This window comes from Panthera tigris, chromosome B3 (genome assembly GCF_018350195.1).
Source record: "Panthera tigris isolate Pti1 chromosome B3, P.tigris_Pti1_mat1.1, whole genome shotgun sequence".
NCBI lineage: Eukaryota > Metazoa > Chordata > Mammalia > Carnivora > Felidae > Panthera > Panthera tigris.
The window spans coordinates 124,762,796-124,782,586 of NC_056665.1; the positions used below are offsets into that span (position 1 = coordinate 124,762,796).

General features: G+C 41.5%; 1 protein-coding gene across 2 annotated transcripts in view; it reads left to right on the forward strand.

Annotated features, from left to right (window-relative positions):
- Positions 1 to 19,791, forward strand: part of TSHR (thyroid stimulating hormone receptor) — a 158,823-nt gene that overhangs the window by 106,640 nt on the left and 32,392 nt on the right. For both annotated transcript variants that reach the window (XM_015543450.2, XM_042990268.1), the window contains 4 exons: positions 7,284 to 7,358; positions 10,171 to 10,245; positions 11,666 to 11,743; positions 15,028 to 15,096. In XM_015543450.2, coding sequence (XP_015398936.1) covers positions 7,284 to 7,358; positions 10,171 to 10,245; positions 11,666 to 11,743; positions 15,028 to 15,096 — 297 coding nt within the window. The remainder of the gene's footprint in view (positions 1 to 7,283; positions 7,359 to 10,170; positions 10,246 to 11,665; positions 11,744 to 15,027; positions 15,097 to 19,791) is intronic.

Consider the following 19,791-nt stretch of genomic DNA (forward strand, 5'->3'; position numbering starts at 1 on the left):
GAAGTCAGACATTTAACTGACCGAGCCACCCATGTGCCCCATGCCTCCCACTTTTTTCAGAACTACTGCTTCTTAAAAACAGACTAGGAAAAAATTGAAAATCAAATTGAAGTAAGAGTTGAAAAGAAGCTGGGGGCTGGCCGAGAGCTAGGATTTTGGCTATTATTCACATTCAGCTTCTTGTTTTACACACATAGTTTTGCACATTATTGCATTTGTATTTCTTTCGAATTTATTTATTTAGAGAGCAAGAGAGTGAGAGAGAGAGAGGGAGAGAGAGCACGAATGAGCTGGGGAGAGGAGCACAGGAAGAGAGAGAAGGAACCTTAATCTCCACACTAAGCATGGAGCCTGACATGGGACTCGATCTCATAACCCTGAGATCATGGACACTTAACCGACTGAGCCACCCATGTGCCCCATGCCTCCCACTTTTTTCGGAACTACTGCTTCTTAAAAGCAGACTAGAAAAAAATTGAAAATCAAATTGAAGTAAGAGTTGAAAAGAAGCTGGGGGCTGGCCGAGAGCTAGGATTTTGTCCATTATTCACATTCAGTTTCTTGTTTTACACAGTCTTACACATTATTATATTTGTATTTCTTTTTTAATTTTTAATTAATTAATTTTTTTTTTTTTTTGAGAGAGAGAGAGCATGAATGAGCTGGGAAGAGGGGCCAGAGAGAGAGAGAAAGAATCTTAATCTCCACACTAAGCATGGAAACTGACATGGGGCTCAATCTCATAACCTTGAGATCACGATCCTGAGGTCGTGGACTGAGCCACCCAGGTGCCCCTGCATTTGTTTTTCTTAAAAGTTTAACCATGCCAGCCAGGGAAGCTTGTCTTGTCTCCAGACATCTCGTTCCAACTCAGGGTCTGTGCTCCTGCAAGTCTAAAACTGTCTCGTCTCCCGGTCTGCCGTGGTCCCCCTCTCACTTTACAGGTGAAATGCCGAATCAGCTTTATTATTACCCTCAGTTTGTTTCCCAGCTTGGCATGCTTTCTACTCATGAACTGGGGAGGGGAGGGGGTGCTGAGGCTGGACAAATATCTCTAAGGCTAAGGATCACAGGCAAGTGCCATGTTCTGATGCCTGGTGAGTAGTTGAGAGGGAAAGTGGGCACAGGAAAATGGAAGGAAGTAAGTAGTTGGAACGTTCCTTAATAGTAGAGGGATTTAAACCTTCATTTCTCTTCCTTTTTCTCTCTCTCCCCAACCTGGGAACTCTCTTCTGTCACTTTGCTGATTTCCCATACTGTCTGGGGGTGTACTAAGTGCCTGCCTCAATGCCAGGTGTTTTGAACAAGCCAATTTCTCAGTTCTTTGCTCTTATTAAGAATGAACAAATGTTTCTCCGAAGAAAAAGCCCAGAATCTAGTCAGATGATTAAATAAACCTAATGTATGCTAAAGTACTGATCTGCTGGTTTGTGAAAACAAGGCATTCAGGGCATCACTGTTAACACTGGTCATTTAAATGCCCATTTTATTTGAAATCCAATGAAGGGAAATGAAACAATAATGAGTTTTTAAATTTCTTTTTAGTTCTGGTGGATGATCTCCTTTAAACACCATTAAGGGGCGCCTGGGTGGCTCAGTCGGTTGGGCAGCCGACTTCAGCTCAGGTCATGATCTCGCGGTCCGTGAGTTCGAGCCCCGCGTCGGGCTCTGTGATGACAGCTCAGAGCTTGGGGCCTGTTTGAGATTCTGTGTCTCCCTCTCTCTGACCCTCCCCCGTTCATGGTCTGTCTCTCTCTGTCTCAAAAATAAATAAACGTTAAAAAAAAATTAAAAAAAAATAAACACTATTAAAAAAATAAAAAATAAAGCAGTATTTAGGGCCACAATTCCTAGGTTAAGACCCAGGGTTGCCTCTGTGTAACAGGAGATTATGTATACCCTTGCTATACGTGTCTTCATTGTTTTGTCTGAAAAATGAGGATGATTATTACCTGCTTCATTTAAGTCAGCTCTCCCACCTGCTCGCTGGTAGAGCTATCCTGAGTGGTAAGTATACTCAGTCCCTTATTACCCTTTAAATCTCCAAGGCTGGGCTTTTGTAATCAGTGAACTTCAAGATCCTCAAATATTTCTCTGCACATCTAAAAAGCCCCACTCCGTAGAAGAGCATTCTAGAAGATTGAAGCAGCTGATCTGGCACTGGAGATATATTTTTTAAACTTTTATACAGAAGATATATTCCTTTGCCTTTTTTTAATTTGGGGAATTTTTTGTATGCTTTTTTTTTTTTTTCTTTGCATTTGTTTGTTAATTTTGAGAGAGACAGAGAGAACACAAGCAGGGAGGGGCAGAGAGAGAGAATCCCAAGCAGGTTCAGCACAGAGCCCGACATGGGGCTCAAACTCACCAAACTGTGAGATCATGAGCTGAGCCAAAATCAAGAGTTGGACCCTTAACCAACCGAGCCACCCAGGCACCTCTTGTTTCATTTTTTTTTTTAATTTTAAACATAAAAAGTGAAAATTATATATTCCTAGATTCCAGAACTATCTACCAGCGATGACCACAATTAACACTGCGCTCTGTATTTAAAAAATTTTATTGATGCTTATTGTATTCATTTGGGCAGGCTAATTGCGGTAAAAAATAGACGAAAATAAAACTACGTTAACAGCCCTAAGATAAGCAAGGCTATTACTTGCTCCTGGGACAGTCCTGGGCGGAAGAGAAGGTGGGCGGTCAGCCAGGGACCCAGGCCACTGAGCCGGGGACACCGCCGTCTCCAGCTTTTGTTCAGACTCACTCTGGGGTCCTCTCTATTCCAACCTGCTGTGCCGCAATGGCATACATGTTTTCTTTCTGTTGGTGTCCCCAGCTTCCTGGCAACATAGTCGCCTCCTGCGCTGTTTGGCTGAAATTGCGCTTAACGCAAAATTGTGTGATTCAAGTTCACTCTCCCAGGCATGCTTGGAACTCATTCAAATTCGGACTCCTCCTTCACCCTCTTCCTCTTATCAGAGGTTCAAGAGTGCTTACCTCCACTCCTCTCTGCTTTCTATCTTTGAAAAGATTATGCCAGCTGCATTCGCTTCTCACATCTGTCTCCGTTAGCTAAGCTGGCAGTCCGTGCCCCTCCCCCTTCTGTGCTGCAGCAGGGTTTTTATTTTTTCTAGTTTTGAGGTATAATTGACATGTAACACTGTGTAAGGTGAAAGTGTACAATGTGTTGATTTGACACATTCGTATACTGCAAAATTATTACCACCATAGCATTAGCTAACACATCCATCCTGTCATATAATTGCCATTTCTTTTTTGTGGTGAGGACATTTAAGATCCCTCTTAGCAACTTTCAAGTATATTAGTATGCTGTACATTAGATCCCCAGAATTTGTTAATCTGATAAATAGATATACGCTTTGACCAGTATCTCCCCATCTCCCCGTCCTTCCCCAGCCCCTGGTGAGCACCACTGTAGCCCCTATTTCTCTGAGTTTGGCTTTTCTATTTTTATTTTTTAAGTTTATTTATTTTTGAGAGAGAGAGAGAGAGAGAGAGAGAGAGAAAACAAGCAGGAGAGGGGCAGAGAGAGAGGAGACAGAGAATCCCAAGCAGGCTCCGTGCTGTCAGCACAGAGCCCAACAGGGGACTTGATGTCATGAACCTGGAGATCATGACCTGAGCCAAAATCAAGGAGTCAGACGCTTAATAGATGCAACTACCCAGGTGCCCTGGAATTTGGCTTTTTTCGATTCCACATATAAGTGAAGTCATACAGTATCTATTTATCTTTCTCTCAGCAAAGATTTTTTTTTTTTTAAGTCACTTATGAGCATGATCAGCTATCTTCTTACCTCAGAAAGTGGCTTCTTTTCCTTGATGTTTTCTTGAGGCAACTCTTGTCTGTCTGTCCCTTTTTGTACTCTTAGATTTCCCCTAAGAAATCCACCTCTTTTGTCTCTCCCCACCTCTCCTTGCAGCCTCTCCCACCGCTTTCTGCCCTTGGAGCCGCCAGGTAGCTTCAGCCTCATTTAATCAGCTGGAACCCACAGCAGTTTCTCCTTTCTCCAGCCACTACCCCTAAAGCGGCTTCAGCTGGCTGGCTGCCTTGCACTGTGGCTCTCTCTTGGGGCACTCACTCAAGTCCGGCTTGTTCAACAGTACTCTCTCATGGAACAGCTTTCCAGACTGCAAACCACACTCAGACAGTTTGCAAACTCTCCTAACTCGTTTACATTTGACTGACAGCAGTTCGAACCCTTCTCCCCAAAAGGAAAGCTCTGACAAGGAGTTTATTGCTCACCAGAGAGAGAGAGAGAGAGCACTTCCACATGGAAGCATCTAAAGTATCGTTAGAGGGACAGGTGGGACAACTATGAGATTGTACAATGCGGTAGCCAAGTATCCCAGTTTACCCAGGGCGGGCAGAGCTCCAGAAATACAGGGCTTTTAGTTTCAAACCAGTACAAAATTTTATATGTACTTAAAAGTGGGCCTTTCTGGGGGCACCTGCGTGGCTCAGTCGGTTAAACCTCCAACTCTTGATTTCGGTTCAGAACATGATCTCATGGTTAGTGTGTTAAAGCCCTGCATTGGGCTCCGTGCCGGCAGTGCACAGCCTACTTTGGATTCTGTCTCTCTCTCCCTCTCTCTGCCCCTCCCCAACTCACACACACTCTCTCTCTCAAATAAATAAACTTTAAAACAAATAATAAATAAAGTGGTTCTTTCCTGGGCACTTCGGTGGCTCAGTGGAGCATCTCACTTTGGCTCAAGTTATGATCCTGCGGTTCCATGAGTTCGAGCCCCACATCAGGCTCACAGCTGTCAGGGCAGAGCCCTGCTTCAGATGCTCTGTCCTCGTCTCTCTGCCCCTCCCCCTCTTGTGCTTTCTCAAAAATAAACAAACATTTGAAAATAAATAAATAGGGGCACCTGGGTGGCTCAGTAATTTAAGCCTCTGCCTTCAGCTCAGGTCATAATCTCATGGTTCATGAGTTCAAGCCCCACGTCAGGCTCTGCACTGAGTGCAGAGCCTGCCTGGGATTCTTTCTCTCTCTCTCTCTCTCTCTCTGCCCCTCCCCCACTTGTGCTCGCTCTCTCTCTCTCTCTCTCTCTCTCTCTCAGAGTGAATAAACTTAAAATTTTTTAAAATAAATAAAGTGGTTCTTTCCATGTAGGATCAGGATCTTGATTTGGGGGTGAGGGGTTCCAAGAGTCTTGGGATATAAACTATTGATGCTTTCTGTTGAAGCACTAATGTGTCTTTCAAGAAGTTCCAGTAATGACCAATAACATTATCTGTCTCTGCAAAACTTATGCTAATGAATACAATGGACCAGTAAGTTTGTCTTAATAAGACAGTGAACTGAGGTGGGGTGAGGGGATGGGTAGATGGTTTCTGTTCTCAGAGTTAATTCTATCCTCTCTTTCCCAAGATCTGTCTCATACTCAACATCCTTAGTGAAATACCAAACCTAGTGTTTTGTTGTTGTTATTGTTGTTGTTTTTAAATGTGTGTGAACATTGCATCACCTCCAACCTCAAGTCTCTGATGTCTGTTCTAGCTTTCAGTCCATTCAGGAGAATAACATAGTAAAACTATTGTTCACAGAGCCTTCACTGTATGCTCGGCTACATGTCCAACCCCTCACAGACATTATTTAATTTTCACAAGAGTCTTCTTAAAAATGTGCTATTATTGTCCCTATTTTATAGATGAGGAGACTATGGCTCAAAGAGGTCAAGACACTTGTCCAAGGTCATGTAGCCAGAAAGAAGAGGCAGAGTCAACAGTTGATCTGAGTTCCACCTGAGTACTCAGCAGTAAGAAGGAGCAAAGCACTGCCATAGGCTGTGATGTGTATGAACCTCACAGACGCCATGCTAAGTGAAAGAAGCCAGATGCAGAAGACTACATATGTATAATTTCATTTCTATGAAACATCCAGATAGGGGAAATTTAGAGGTAGAAAGCAGATCAGTGGTTCCTAGCCATGGAGGACGGGGTGGGAATTAACTACGAATGGGCATACAATCACTTTTGTCCTTGACAGAAATTGACAGAAGTATTCTAAAACTGGGGTGTAATGGTGGCTGCACAATTGTATAAATTTGCTACAAATTACCTAACTGTATACCTGCAATGTGTGAATTTTATGAAAATTCTTCCTCCGTAAAACTGTTAAGAAAAAGTCCAGGCCAGATGCTAGGTTGTGACTCTCTTCCAGTGGTTGTTCTAGTTGTTACTTCTAGTTGTTTCTATCAACAAGTGGATGCACGTTCCTTTAGGTGCCTTAGGTGCCATTCCCTAGGGGAAAGGATACAGGTCTTACTGGGTCCTTCTGTCCTCTTCATATAAGCATAGGGAGTGCCTGTAAACGCTTTCAACCAATACACACGTGTTGAATACAGTTAATTTTGCCAATGAGAACCTGTTTCGAACAGTCAGGAATTTCACTAATGCTAACTATGCATTTTGATTGGCATGTATATAAACTTTAGTGTGTGAGTTACAGACATACATGATATCACACCACATGTGCTGAAGTCTTAAATTACTGATATAGAAAAATAAACTCAAGTGAACCGCTGAGACACTACAACCACGACCTCTGAAGTAGCAACTGACAGAAGGAAGCTCGCTGCTCTTATTGCCTTGCTGTCATCCATCATTTAGTCTGTTCAACTTCCCAACCCAAGGCCAGGATATGTGTGCTATTAAGAATAAAGATATGTGTTGGGGCGCCTGGGTGGCTCAGTCGGTTAAGCGTCCGACTTCAGCTCAGGTCACAATCTCGCGGTCCGTGAGTTCGAGCCCCGCGTCGGGCTCTGGGCTGATGGCTCAGAGCCTGGAGCCTGCTTCCGATTCTGTGTCTCCCTCTCTCTCTGCCCCTCCCCCGTTCATGCTCTGTCTCTCTCTGTCTCAAAAATAAATAAACGTTAAAAAAAAAAAAAAGAATAAAGATATGTGTCCTCAACAGCCATTGGAGGGGCTTTTCTTTTCTATTTAAATATAAAAAATTTGGTGGGGGCGGGGGAAGGATATGAGACTGCAATTAAGAGAAAGGTCACCCATAAATTCAGATGGACTGAAACTAAGCCAATGATGGGGAGGGCTGAATAGTTATTGTGTCCCTGGGAGGAGCCAGGAGGAGCTTGTTGTTGATGGGGCTGATTCCTGGCAGAGACAGTTCCTGGGGCACCACGTAAATGTGTATTCTTCTCATGAACATTTGTTAACTCTGATTCGTATTGCTTTATCTTTGACAAGGACAGAAATGGACGTATTACTGTGAATGTGTTTCTTGTAACTCTTACAGAGAGATTCGGAATACCAGAAGCTTAACTTACATAGATCCTGGTGCCCTAAAAGAGCTCCCCCTCCTGAAGTTCCTGTAAGTATTAACTTCTACCCCATCCTATCCCCACCCTTTTTTTCTAAAGAGAGTTATAATGCTGTTGCCAGCCAGGAGTCTCCCTAGGATGCTGTGGGCCAGAGCCATTTTTGTCGTATATGGCCTGAAACAAATCACATCCTGTGATTTACACCCCAAACTTTCCCATCAGGGAAGGTATCAGGTGAAATGATCCACATTTGAAAAACCTATTTAACAGTCAGCACATAATGCTGGGACCAAAGACTTAATCCAAGAGACATGAGGAAGAAAATACCCTTAAATGGAGTGTAACAGAACAAAACAAAACAAAAAACTCTGAGAGGCCATTGGTCAATTTTCTTAGGAAATGGGTACCACAACAATGTTAAAGTGACTGTCACAGAGAAAAGAAAAAGCCACAAAGGGCAAAATCTAATCTCTTGGAGGTTGGGAGGACAAAAATGGAGGAGACAACACTATTGCTTTGCTTTGGTGACACCTTATGAGCTAGATATAACCTATTTGAGAGCAGGGACCACAGCACTTTTTCTCTCTATTGCATCTTTACTGCCTGGCACAGAGCAGGTGCTCAATAAAAAATGTGTTCAATGGATGTGTATGTGTGGTCTCAGGTTCTCTAGGCACCCTCTGGAAGAACCCTTCCCTTCTTCCCTTCTTTCCTGCTCACATGCATTGTAAAAGATTAGAACACAAAAACATTATGAGGGGAAATTAAAATCGACCTTAATCCGAATACTGAGAAATAATCACAATTAAAATATTAGGTTGTTTCCATCTAGGGCTTTCAGATAAAAGTGTATATCCGTATATATTTTATGAATTAGGTCTTTAAAGATGAATTGAAGTCATCCAGGAGAAGAAGGGGGAGAGGTAGAAGAAAAATACAGGTAGATGGACTAGCATGATAAAGACACAGAGGTATGGAAACATGTGTCTCATGTGGGACCTAAAAATAGTTCAGCATTGAAGAGGTGGGAGTGGGAGATGCAGAGAGAATAGAGGAGAATAGCGATGGAAGATGTGGCTGGAGGCGTATCTGGGGAGTAATAAAAACTTATGGGACAAGGCAATCACTCCTGTATGGATCTTGAGTTTCAATCAATCAATAATTCTTTGATACGATGATCCCTCAGTATGTGCAGAACTCTGCAGGGAACATATAGGATAATAAAACATTGTCCTTAAGCTTCAAGAAGCTTACAATCTAGTTGGGAACATATTGTTCCCAACATATGCCAGTTCCCATAAATGAAATCAAAAAATTCCTCTCCTACTGGAAAATAATGGTAGGTGATAAATGAGAGGTACAACATTATTTGGGGTCCAGGAAATTTGAGGGCACGTCAAAAAGGAGATGGACTTGTTTGGGGTTTTGAAGAAATGAGAGATCCTGGTTCCTAATCTGGCATTTCCAGCCCCAATACATGGTCCTCCCTTAACTCCAGAGCCTTCTTCCCTCCACACTCTTCCACATGAACCTCTATTGCAATTGAGTAGTCTGTTTGTTGTTTGTTTACTGCTCTTCACATGTTCTATATGGAATCTGAACTCTCTCCTTTGCTATCTGGAATATCCCATTTGCTCTTTCTGAGACCTCGGCCTCCTGTTTTCTTTTCAAATCTTATGACTTCCCCTCTAAAAGGAGTCAGGTCAGGGGCACCCCTCCTGGGTGGCTCAGTAGGTTGAGCATCCAACTCGATTACACCTCAGGTCATGATCTCGTGATCATGAGATCGAGCCCCACATCAGGCTCTGCACTGAGCGTGGAGTCTGCTTGGGATTCTCTCTCCTCCTCTCTCTCTCTGCCCCTCCCTTACTTGCTCATGACTACACATGCCCTCTCTTCCTGTCTCTGTTTCTCTGTCTCTCTAAATAAATAAACAAACAAACAAACAAACAAACAAAACAGAAAATAAAATAAAATAAAATAAAATAAAAGGAGTCAGGTCAGAATTTGCCTAAGAAGGTATATCAATGGAATAAGAGTTTTTTCTCTGCTGGAAGACTTCCTTTAAAACTTTCTTGGTAGTTACCTAAGTCTCACCCCATGCCATGCCACACCTGTCAAAAAAAATCTATTTCTACTACCTACATTGTAGTAGCTGCAACAAATATTAAATTAACCAAATCTGAGAGGCATCAGGAGCCTGAGAGTTGCTGTATTAGTACTGTTTTATGTACATCTTTTAATCTTGACATTTTTCCCTGATGACACAAACTTTGGAGAGTGAAGACATTATCATTGATTGATCATATTCCTTGTCTAGACATATTTTCTAAATAGTACTGCTGCCATGCTATTCCCAGGTGACTTTCATGGAAAAATCATTCTTGGCAAAATAATGAACACAATATAATGTGGAGTTCTAAAGAGGAAGCCTGGCTTTGAGCTGGATATTATATTGTCTTTCTACCCCATCCTCCCCCTATTCCACTGCCCTTCCCATAATGTCCTCCAATTAAAACAGGGAAATATCACACACACACACACACACACACACACACACACAGAAACCTGAATTCCTATTTCTAGGAATCCTACTTGGATTCCTTGGAAAGAATCCTCATATTCCTCTAAACAGAAGAAAATTTATTAACCCTAGTGGACCGAATTAGATTCTTGTACCTTGAGGGAACAACATCCCATTCAAGGTTTAGGACTTGCCTACAGTCACTCAGGTATTGAAAGAAAGAGTTAGGATTTGATTCTAGTCTGACTTCAGAACCCATGCTATTACACTATTCTGCTTCCTATGTGTTGATTTTCTTACCTTATTTCTGTTCTCTTCTTCTCTTTCATGCGCTTTAGTGGCATTTTCAACACTGGACTTGGAGTATTCCCTGACCTGACCAAAGTTTATTCTACTGATGTATTCTTTATACTGTAAGTATGCACACATGCAATATTTGGCAGTATTTTGTCACCGACAAGAAGTAGGATGCAGTCATAAGGGTTGGTTAAAACCAAGTGAAGCAATTGTCTCAAGGGGAAGAGAGATCAGCTGTTACAAACGCACTGGTGGGTGAAGCAAGACAGGGACTGAGAAATGACCATTGGGTTTAGTAATATGGCACTTTGGTGACTCTGACAAGAGCAGTTCCACAGGAGCTCCAGGATGAAGTCTGGTTGGAGTTGGCTCAAGAAAGAGTCAGAAGGAAACAAAAAAAAAGAAAGAAAAAGAGTCAGAAGGGAAGAGTTAGAGACAGTGACCATCAACTCTTTTGAGAAGTTTTACTCTTAAAAAAGAGCGGTAGTTAGAGGATATTGGGTCAGGAGAAAAGGCTTCTTTTTGTTGTTGTTTGATGGGACAAATTATGGCATGCGTGTTTGCTGATGCGATTATTGAATGGAAGGGAAATTTGATGATAATGATGATACTTTATTTTCCACGTAGTTTTTAATAGCTTTTCAAACACTTTCCCAGGCATTATGTTTACTTCTCTCAACCACCTTATAAGGTATAAATGGAAGTTATAATTTTTTCCATTCTACAAATGAAGAAACTGAGGAATTGAGAATCTAAGTGATTTTGTCTGAGAAGAGTCCCAAGGAGTAGTAACTAGGGGTGTTAAAACTGCTTCCTGTGATTTCTGATTGGTGGCCAAGTGCCCTTTTCCAAAACCTGTGACACAGTCAAGTGTCTTACCTACTTGTATAGAAGTAAAAGGACTTATGCAGAGTTACAGGTTGAGTCTGCACTACAGGAAAATGTGGAGTGATAGGATCTGAACTCTCAGGATTTTGCTAGAAAAAAATGACCACACTCCTTTGCTGCAGAAGAGCTCAGTTCAAAATGTAGGCAGTCTTCTTGCAACTAGACTGGCACACAAATGTTCTCCGGAAGCATCTGCTGGCAGTGTTTTGCAAGTAGAGGACACTTTGTAATATTCATGAAAAGAAAACCATTGATCTCCTTCTACCAACCCTTCTTTAGGTTCCATACACTTAGAAAACTCTAGTTACCCTGGACAAAGTATTGGTCGCAGATTTACAAGAATACTCTAGATCCACCTGCTCCCCTTGCAAATGAGGATTATGTCGGGGACCTCAGCCCACACTCAAAGCGCACTTGCTTCCTGCACGTTTGGGGCTGTGACTGCGTGTCCACCTGGGACAGCTCTTACCACCTCACTGGACCTCTAGCCACTAGCAGCTAAGAAATGTCAATGAAACTTAAAAAGAAACAAGATTAAACTAAATTGTGTCAGGTTATTTATTTGAGAGCATAGGTAGAGCAAGAGCCCAGCTCCAGAAGGAAAGCATTTTTTTTTTTTACCAAGTGTTTTTTTCCCCCTCTTTGCAGTGAAATTACAGACAACCCTTACATGACGTCCATCCCTGCGAATGCTTTTCAGGGACTGTGCAATGAAACGTTGACACTGTGAGTATTGCCAGTTCTACTTCTACCAAAATGCAATTTTTATTTGGACCACTGTCGTATTTTCATAGCCCATCCAAGAAATATACTACAGGATGTGCTGTATCATCTACTAAAGTAGTTAATTAAGAGGATTGTCTTATGGTATGGTACTCAGTAGATGACAAAATGGTTTAGGTAACAAGACAAGTATTCTCCTCTACAAATGGTCAGCATGATTTATCTGTAGAAGACCATTTCGGTTTTATAAACCACATGGCCTTTGTGGCAACTGAAAAAGGTAGCCATACACAATACATAAACTAGTGAGTCTGTCTGTTCCAATAAAATTTTATTTACAAAAACAAGTACTGGACCAGATTTGACCTGCATACCTTATAATATAACTGTATTCTAGTATCCGTATTGTGTAGAGGAAGAACCTGGGCTTAGAGCAAATTGAACTCTTCCAAGGTCACTGAGTTCGAAAATGATGCCACTAAGGGTTTCTCATGCTCTCTGTACTCACATTCAACTTGGTCATCACAACTATTATGAAACTCCTATAAAGCCATATTGAATAGAAAACAGTATTGTTCTATATCATTACTTTTCCAGAGTTTGAATGGGTTCTGCTCTTTAGACAAAGGAGAAGTTTATTAGAGAAATTTATAAAACGTTCTAATAAGTCTAATAGAAGTATAAAAGTTAATTCTCCAAACTGGTAGGAAATTCCCCTCTTTCATGACATTAGCCACAAAATAAAATTGAGGTTGTCCAAAGGATCCCTTGTCTCTAGCTTCAATACCACTGTCCAAGCTCAGGTCTGGTGGTGTTTTTGCCTGGATTGTCACCCAGCTCCCTTTCTCTGGTCACACTACAGTCCAGGGGTTCTTTATCATATATGAATTTGTTTGGATTATTCCCCAGCACAATTGATCCAAGCCTCCCCTGCCATTCTTGTAAGGGGCTGCTTCCAAGCCATTCTAAGTCTATTAATCTAGGCCCTCTGAAGCTACCTCAACCTCTGGGACTCTATCCACAGGGGAACATTTCAGCTCATCCTTCTTGAAACAAGGAGAGAGCTCTCTTGAAAAGAGACTCGTTCTTGGCCACCATTTCATCTGACAACACAGCAAAGACCTGGAGTCTTAGCCTGCTCAGTCCCAAACCCCAAGGCCATTTGTCTCCTCTGTAAAGGTTTCCATTGTACCACTTACCACTCATTGTATGTAAACTACTTTCTCAATTTCTTTACAGAAGGTTACCTTCAGCTTTTGGCATTTTTTTCCTAAGGACCTCCTATCCCAAGCAGCCCTCTCAAGTAAAAGCTGCTGGTTGTCCCACTGAGCACAGGCCCCAGTAGGTGTTTAACAAACATCCAAATAAGGGAATCTCATGCTTCCTGCAATCTAGTGGTGGGGATGGCATGAGTTGCCCACTATCTTTTCAGATGATTATTTTTACATTCCTGAAAAAGAATGTTCTTGCTTCTTTGAAGCTCATGCTCAAAAAAGTATGAAAGGGTATGAGTCCAACAGCAGAATTTATATGCATATTCCTGTTTGGATAGAGTTTCAGAGTTTGCAATCCTTTTTTTTTTTTCTTTTTCACTATTTTTTCTTCCTTCACTTTTTTCCCTTTTTAAGGCCTGTTTGTCCAATAAGAGTTTTATTTAATCTCTGAAATGTAATTCCAACAAAGAATATTTTCATTGTCTAGGAATCTCAGGAGGAAACAGAAAGTTTGGGAGAACAGAAATCTCAAACTCACGATTCTCACATATAATATAAAAGAACTCTAGTTCAGAAAAAATTATCAGAGCTTTCTTCAGCCTCTGTGCCTAGCACCTCTGTGCATTGCAGTCCTCACCCAGGACACATTAGTAGCTGGTATTAAACTCATTGCATGATTATTTAAAACTAATCAAAAATAAAAACAAAGATTAGTCTCAGTTCTCCACAACTACATAGGATAAATGCCAGTTTTCAGGGTATCCCTTTTAACACGGTCATGTCCTAAGTGTCCCTCACCAATAAACATATAGCTATTTGATCCTCCCAGCAACGTTTTGGTTAGGTATTAATATCATATTTCTTACAGATAAGAAAGCTGAGGACAATAGAGGTTGAGAAATTCTCAGGATCACATATGATGAAGTGACAGAGCCAGATAAAATTCCAAGTGAAGAGTCTCTTGCATGCTTCATAGCGTGTCACCAGAGTTAACAGGTGGTGGGTACAACGGTTTTCAGAATTCCCCTACAACTGTCACTAGTTGTACTTGACTGTGGTCGTGGCTGCCTTCTCTTTCTGGATGCCAATAGCCCCCATGCATCCCCCTGGAGATGGGGGATGGCTAGGACTAGGCTAGGGCTCCTTTTCCTTTGGGTACTTAGGAAGAATCACTTCCTGAGGACAGAAATCCTGACTCCCGGCAGCTCTGCCTCAATGTGGCTTTGGCAAGTCACCCCCACCTCTCAGTAACTTGAGTAGTACATAGAGGAGATGACACTTCAGTCCAGTCCCAGGGATCACCGCACAAAGTAGCTAGTCACGGAAACATAGCAACCACTTAAAACATCAAAATTTCCACAAAAAAGAATGCTCTACCTGTTTTCTTAGATTTGTCTTTGAAGTTCGATTTGATTCAGCCTGCAACCATTAAGCATTTAATCTATGATAAGCCCTGAGGACAAAAATGTGGATAAAACACAAATGTGAAGTGGCATTTTAAATAGGAAAATATAAAGCTTATGCATTCAGATGAATAGTATCTTTTAAAATTGACCTCTTAAGAAACTGAAGTTATTCCTCCATTACTAACATTGAATTGTTACCTGAAACTCTTCTTTTTTGAGTATAGGTAGAACATTTAAAAATCAATCTTTTTTTTCCCTTCCCCCATGGTTGATGGGGGGTGGGTGATGGGCATTGAGGAGGGCACCTGTTGGGATGAGCACTGGGTGTTGTATGGAAACCAATTTGACAATAAATTTCATATTTAAAAAAATAAAAAATAATAAAAATGAAAAAAATAAAAAATAAAACAAAATAAATCCTTAATGGTGGCAAATCTTTGCTCTTCCAAGTAAATCCACTTCTGAGAAACAGTTTGAAGTTACTGGGAGCTGTGTGGAAAATGGGGATTCACCCTGGGAGATATTACTCTATGTTCCAAGCAAGACATACTGTAAAGTTTTCTTGTGGGACTTGAGAACCTTCATGTACATTTCTGATACCACAGAACTGAAGCCCAACCCTCACCTCTTATGGGTCACTGATTTCTCCTCTCTCTGTTGATTATAGGAAACTATACAACAATGGCTTTACTTCAATCCAAGGACATGCTTTCAATGGCACAAAGCTGGATGCTGTGTAAGTCAAGGGTAATCATGGAAACCACTGTTTTCCTTCACATTCCCACACCCATTCGATGGGGGATCATGCCATGGGTCACAATTCTGTTAGAGATAGGTTGTACCAGAGCATTCCTCAAACCCAGAGTTAGCATGACCAAAACGTGGAGATGATGTTAAATAACTTAGCAAGAGGCAGCTTTAGTATACACTTACAATGACTCCAATTCTAAATCCCCAAGTTTTATCCTTGATAAAATGGAGAACCACGGTCTCATCTTCAGTTTCCTTGAGAGCTTGTTTGGAGGTTCTAGCAGGATTGTGCAGCTACTTATAAACCCTTGACTGAAGAACGGTGCTTCTCTACAGGGGAAGGTTGTCCTCTTCGACCAAGTGCACAGCTTCAGGAGGGACGCACATGGAGTGGTGAGAGAGGAGGGGGCACACCTGCCTAGCCAGCCAGATCAATGGACTCAACCCTGGTGATCAATGGGGTGACAGATGTCACAGCCAGATCGCCCTCACATCTCAGTTTTCTTGTAGAGGTGTGTGTGTGTGTGTGTGTGTGTGTGTGTGTGTGTAAACATTCATCTATATGTACATGAAGAAAAAAGGTGTCTTTAATTGAGTCCAAAGCTGTTCAGAAAGTAAGGTTTATCTTTTTAGTGTTTTCTAGCACTTTTCCAAAAGGTTTAGTTTATATTTGATTCACTCAAAAATAGCTGAAAAGACATATCCAACTTTTGCCTGCCCCCAAAATAAATAATGCCTAGAATAGGATGTTGGCCAAAAGATAGCCATCGAACTGGGGTTCTGTCTTTGTTGTACTTTTCTGTCAGATCTTTAGGGCCCCCAGTATCGACACCAGGATATATGTTGTATCTAAGAGCTTGTGGACTGGCTCAGCCCTACTAATTTGTGTTTTAACTTAATATCTAATAATGATAAAATAGCTTTAGTAGAGTCTCCTTCCCACGGTGTCGTGGATGAATTAATTTGTAGGGCCTTCCTACTACCAAACCACTAGATCATACATTTGAAAAAGATATTTTATGTCATAGCTCCAAGAGAGGGAAAAGAAACCAGGAGCTGAAGCCAAAGTGGTGGGTGCTTACAGAAGGTGGACATTCCTAGGGATGGCTGCCAAGATCAGTGGTGCCAAGATACTAGGCTTTAGTGCAGTGAGAAGGCAGGGTAGTGAGGTAAATCAGAGACTTCTAGATTAAGCCAGAGAACCTGGACCAGAGCTGGAGTGGTACCAGCCTAGGAGTACCTTTTGATTCCAGCAGAAATAAATGCAAATCTCGACAGAAGGAAAAAACCAGTGCAGGCCCCCTAGATTTTTTAAAGATCAAGATCAATCAGATATGTATGAGCTCACAGTCAAAAATCACATATAGGAGGGAGCGCCTGCATGGCTCAGTCAAATGTCTGACTCTTGAGATCAGCTCACATCATGATCTTATGGTTGTGAGATCGAGCCCTGTGCAGAGCTGTGTGTGGAAAGCATGGAGCCTGCTTGGGATTCTCCCTCTGTCTCTCTCTCTCTCTCTCTGCCTTTCCCCTGCTTTCACGACTCTCTCTCTCTCTCAAAATAAATAAATAAACATTTTTTTTTAAATCACACATAGAAGAAAGAAAACCCCCCATGGTAAGAGTCAGCTGGAACAACAAACAACAGATTTTTGTTTGTTTAATAACGTATCACTGAGTATTTTTTCAACAATTATATTTTCTTCAATTCCAGAACTTCTATCTACTTTTTAAAAAAAATTTGCCTGCTTATTTAAAAAAAAAAATTTTAATGTTTATTTATTTTTGAGAGTGGAGAGAGAGACACAGTGTGAGAGGGGGAAGGTCAGAGAGAGAGAGGGAGACACAGAATCTGAAGCAGGCTCCAGGCTTTGAGCTGTCAGCACAGAGCCCAACATGGGACTTGAACTCACGGACTGTGAGATCATGACCTGAGCTGAAGACGGACGACCAACCAACTGAGTCACCCAGGTGACCCTGCCTGCTCATTTTTAACAGTCTCACTGCTTACTCATTTTTGTGATTCCATCTTTTTTTCCCTTTAAACATTTCACATGTAGTTATTTTATATTCAGGGAGTGATTGTCGCAAAACCTGAAGGCCTATGGTTCTTATACAGTGCTTCTCAAACTTTACTGAACATGTAACCCATCTGGGGGATCTTGTTAAAATGCAGAATCTGCATTTTAGATTTAGAGATTAAAAAAACCCAGAACCCAACCTCAGGTATAGAGTCATTTGTTTGTGAAAATTTTATTTGTCACAAGCAAAAGATTTTAAAGCCCATGATTAGGAGCTGTGCTTTAAATGATCTGTTCCTTTATCCTGCTATATGTAGTCATTGACAGGTATCACTCTCCATCACTCTCATTTTTTAAAAAAATTTTTTAGTGTTTATTTATATCTAAGAGAGAGACAGAGACAGAGCATAAGCAGGTGAGGGGCAGAGAGAGAGGGAGACACAGAATCCAAAGCAGGCTCTAGGCTCCAAGTTGTCAGCACAGAGCCCAACGCAGGGCTTGAACCCACGAACTATGAGATCATGACTTGAGCCGAAGTCAGACGCTCAACCAACTGAGCCACTCAGGCACCCCTCAGCTATCATTTTTTAAGCACAGAGATGTGGGGTGTAAAATTCAGCCTTTAGGGCTACACAGCATAGTTCTTAATACTGGCCCAAAACTGAAATCACCTGAAGAGATTTGGAAGCGCAGATGCCTAGGTTTTACCACACATTCTGGTGTAATTGGTTTGGGTGTAGCCAGGGCATGGCCATTAAAAAATCTCCCTATGTGAGTCCAGTGTAAAGCAAGAATCAAGAACCGTTGCTGCAGAGTATGTTATTATCAGTCTTTTTGTCCAACAGTCACAGTTGCATATGAAGAGAATGAAGCCCAAAGTGAACAAACACGTGATTTTTTTTTTTTTTAACATGGCTTTTTAAATTTGGTAAAGCTAGCTGGTGGAGCCAAACCAAAGCCAGGACCTGGATCCCCTTGTTCAAGACTCTTTTTCCTGTGCCCTCCTGGGATTCATATTTGCTGACCTAGCAGCCACGACCAAGGCTTGAACAGGCAATTCCTCTGGCTACTGTGGTTTGTTACTTAGCCCAGGAAAATGGGCTAAGAACACTTCTTAGCTCAGTCTATTACAGGCACAAAATACAGAAGCTAAAATATCTTGCAGCTAAGAAAAGTGCACTTGGGAGAGAAAAGAGGCCACTCAAGACTCAAGAAATAACCTGTAGAAGTTTCAGAAAAGAGTCACCCCAAGCAATGGTGTCATTCCTCAGTGAGAACCTGGCTTTACCAATGCAGCAAGGTCACCAATTCAGCGAACTTCCAAATGAGGTCTGAGTGGGAGACACCTTGATGAAAAAAGGCTGGCTGATAAAATGTTATTAAATTCAAAGGACTGGGATTGAAGTTAGGCCATGTATGTTGACCATTTTGCTTCAATACATCTCATGCTTACTCATAAATGGCCTTTTGGTCACGTTGGAGAACTCCACAAAGACTTAAAGAGATTTCCAAAGTGAATCTTCTGTAATCTGGAGACTGCTGTGCTACGTGACTCTCAGCATAAGTGTAGCAGCATATTATTTTATAGCTTCGGTCATCAAATCAGCTGCAGAATATCACAGGAATTTAGAGACATTTTCTATTGAAAAGATGGAAACACTAACAAGGGAGCAATAATTTCTATCCCAGATTCTCCCCAGCTCTTGTGGCATTTTCCAAACTACGTTCCTTGAATTCTTTTTCCATGGTAAATTAATGGATGTTACTTTTATTTTATTTTTTTATTGTTTTTATTTTAGAGAGAGAGCACGCAACTGGGAGAGAGGGGCAGAGGGAGAGAGAGAGAAAATCTTAAGCAGCCTCCATGCTCAGTCTGAAGCCCGATGCAGGGCTCAATCCCACAACCCTGTGATCATGACCTGGGCTGAAATCAAGAGTCAGTCACTCAACCGACTGAGCCACCCAGGCACCCCATGGATGTTATTTTTAAGAAGCTATTCATACCCTTATAAATTTCAACAAAGTGTAATGGCGGACTTCTTGGGTCTTTTACTAGGACAAGCTGAATTATTGGTATCCAAGAGAGGAAGGCAGTATGCAGAGCTTCCCAGGGAGCTCTTGGTTCCAGAAGCCTCTCTCGGGATTGGTGTTCCACAGAACACTTTTGGGGAAATGCTACTCAAGAAGAATCTTTTGATATGTAACTTTGTTGAGTGGCAGATAAATTTAACAAGGTCTATTTTAGAGGTAGCCTACGGAGAATCGAAGAGCCAGTAGTTTCAGATCATCTGATGATCTTCTGAAGTTAAACCTATGAAGAGGCTATGTAAGAAGACTCTCTCTACCTTCTCACCATCTTTCTCCTCTGACCATGTCCTGGGTTCTACAAGAGGCCTGGTTAATGGCAGAGAATTATAAAGTTGGGGGAAATGGATTTCATTTCATGGTTCCCTGAATTATAGTCTTTTGTACTCACTGTATGCCTTTAAACATAGGAAAGAAATCAGTGCACCATTTTCACCATACTTTCTTGACATTTTTATGTGAAATGTTAAAGGTTTTTGGGAGGATTTAACTAACGTGGGACATATTTAAATGAGAATCGTTTGTTTATTGACTTTTAGAAATCTAGATCAGAGATCAGCAAACATTTTTGGAAA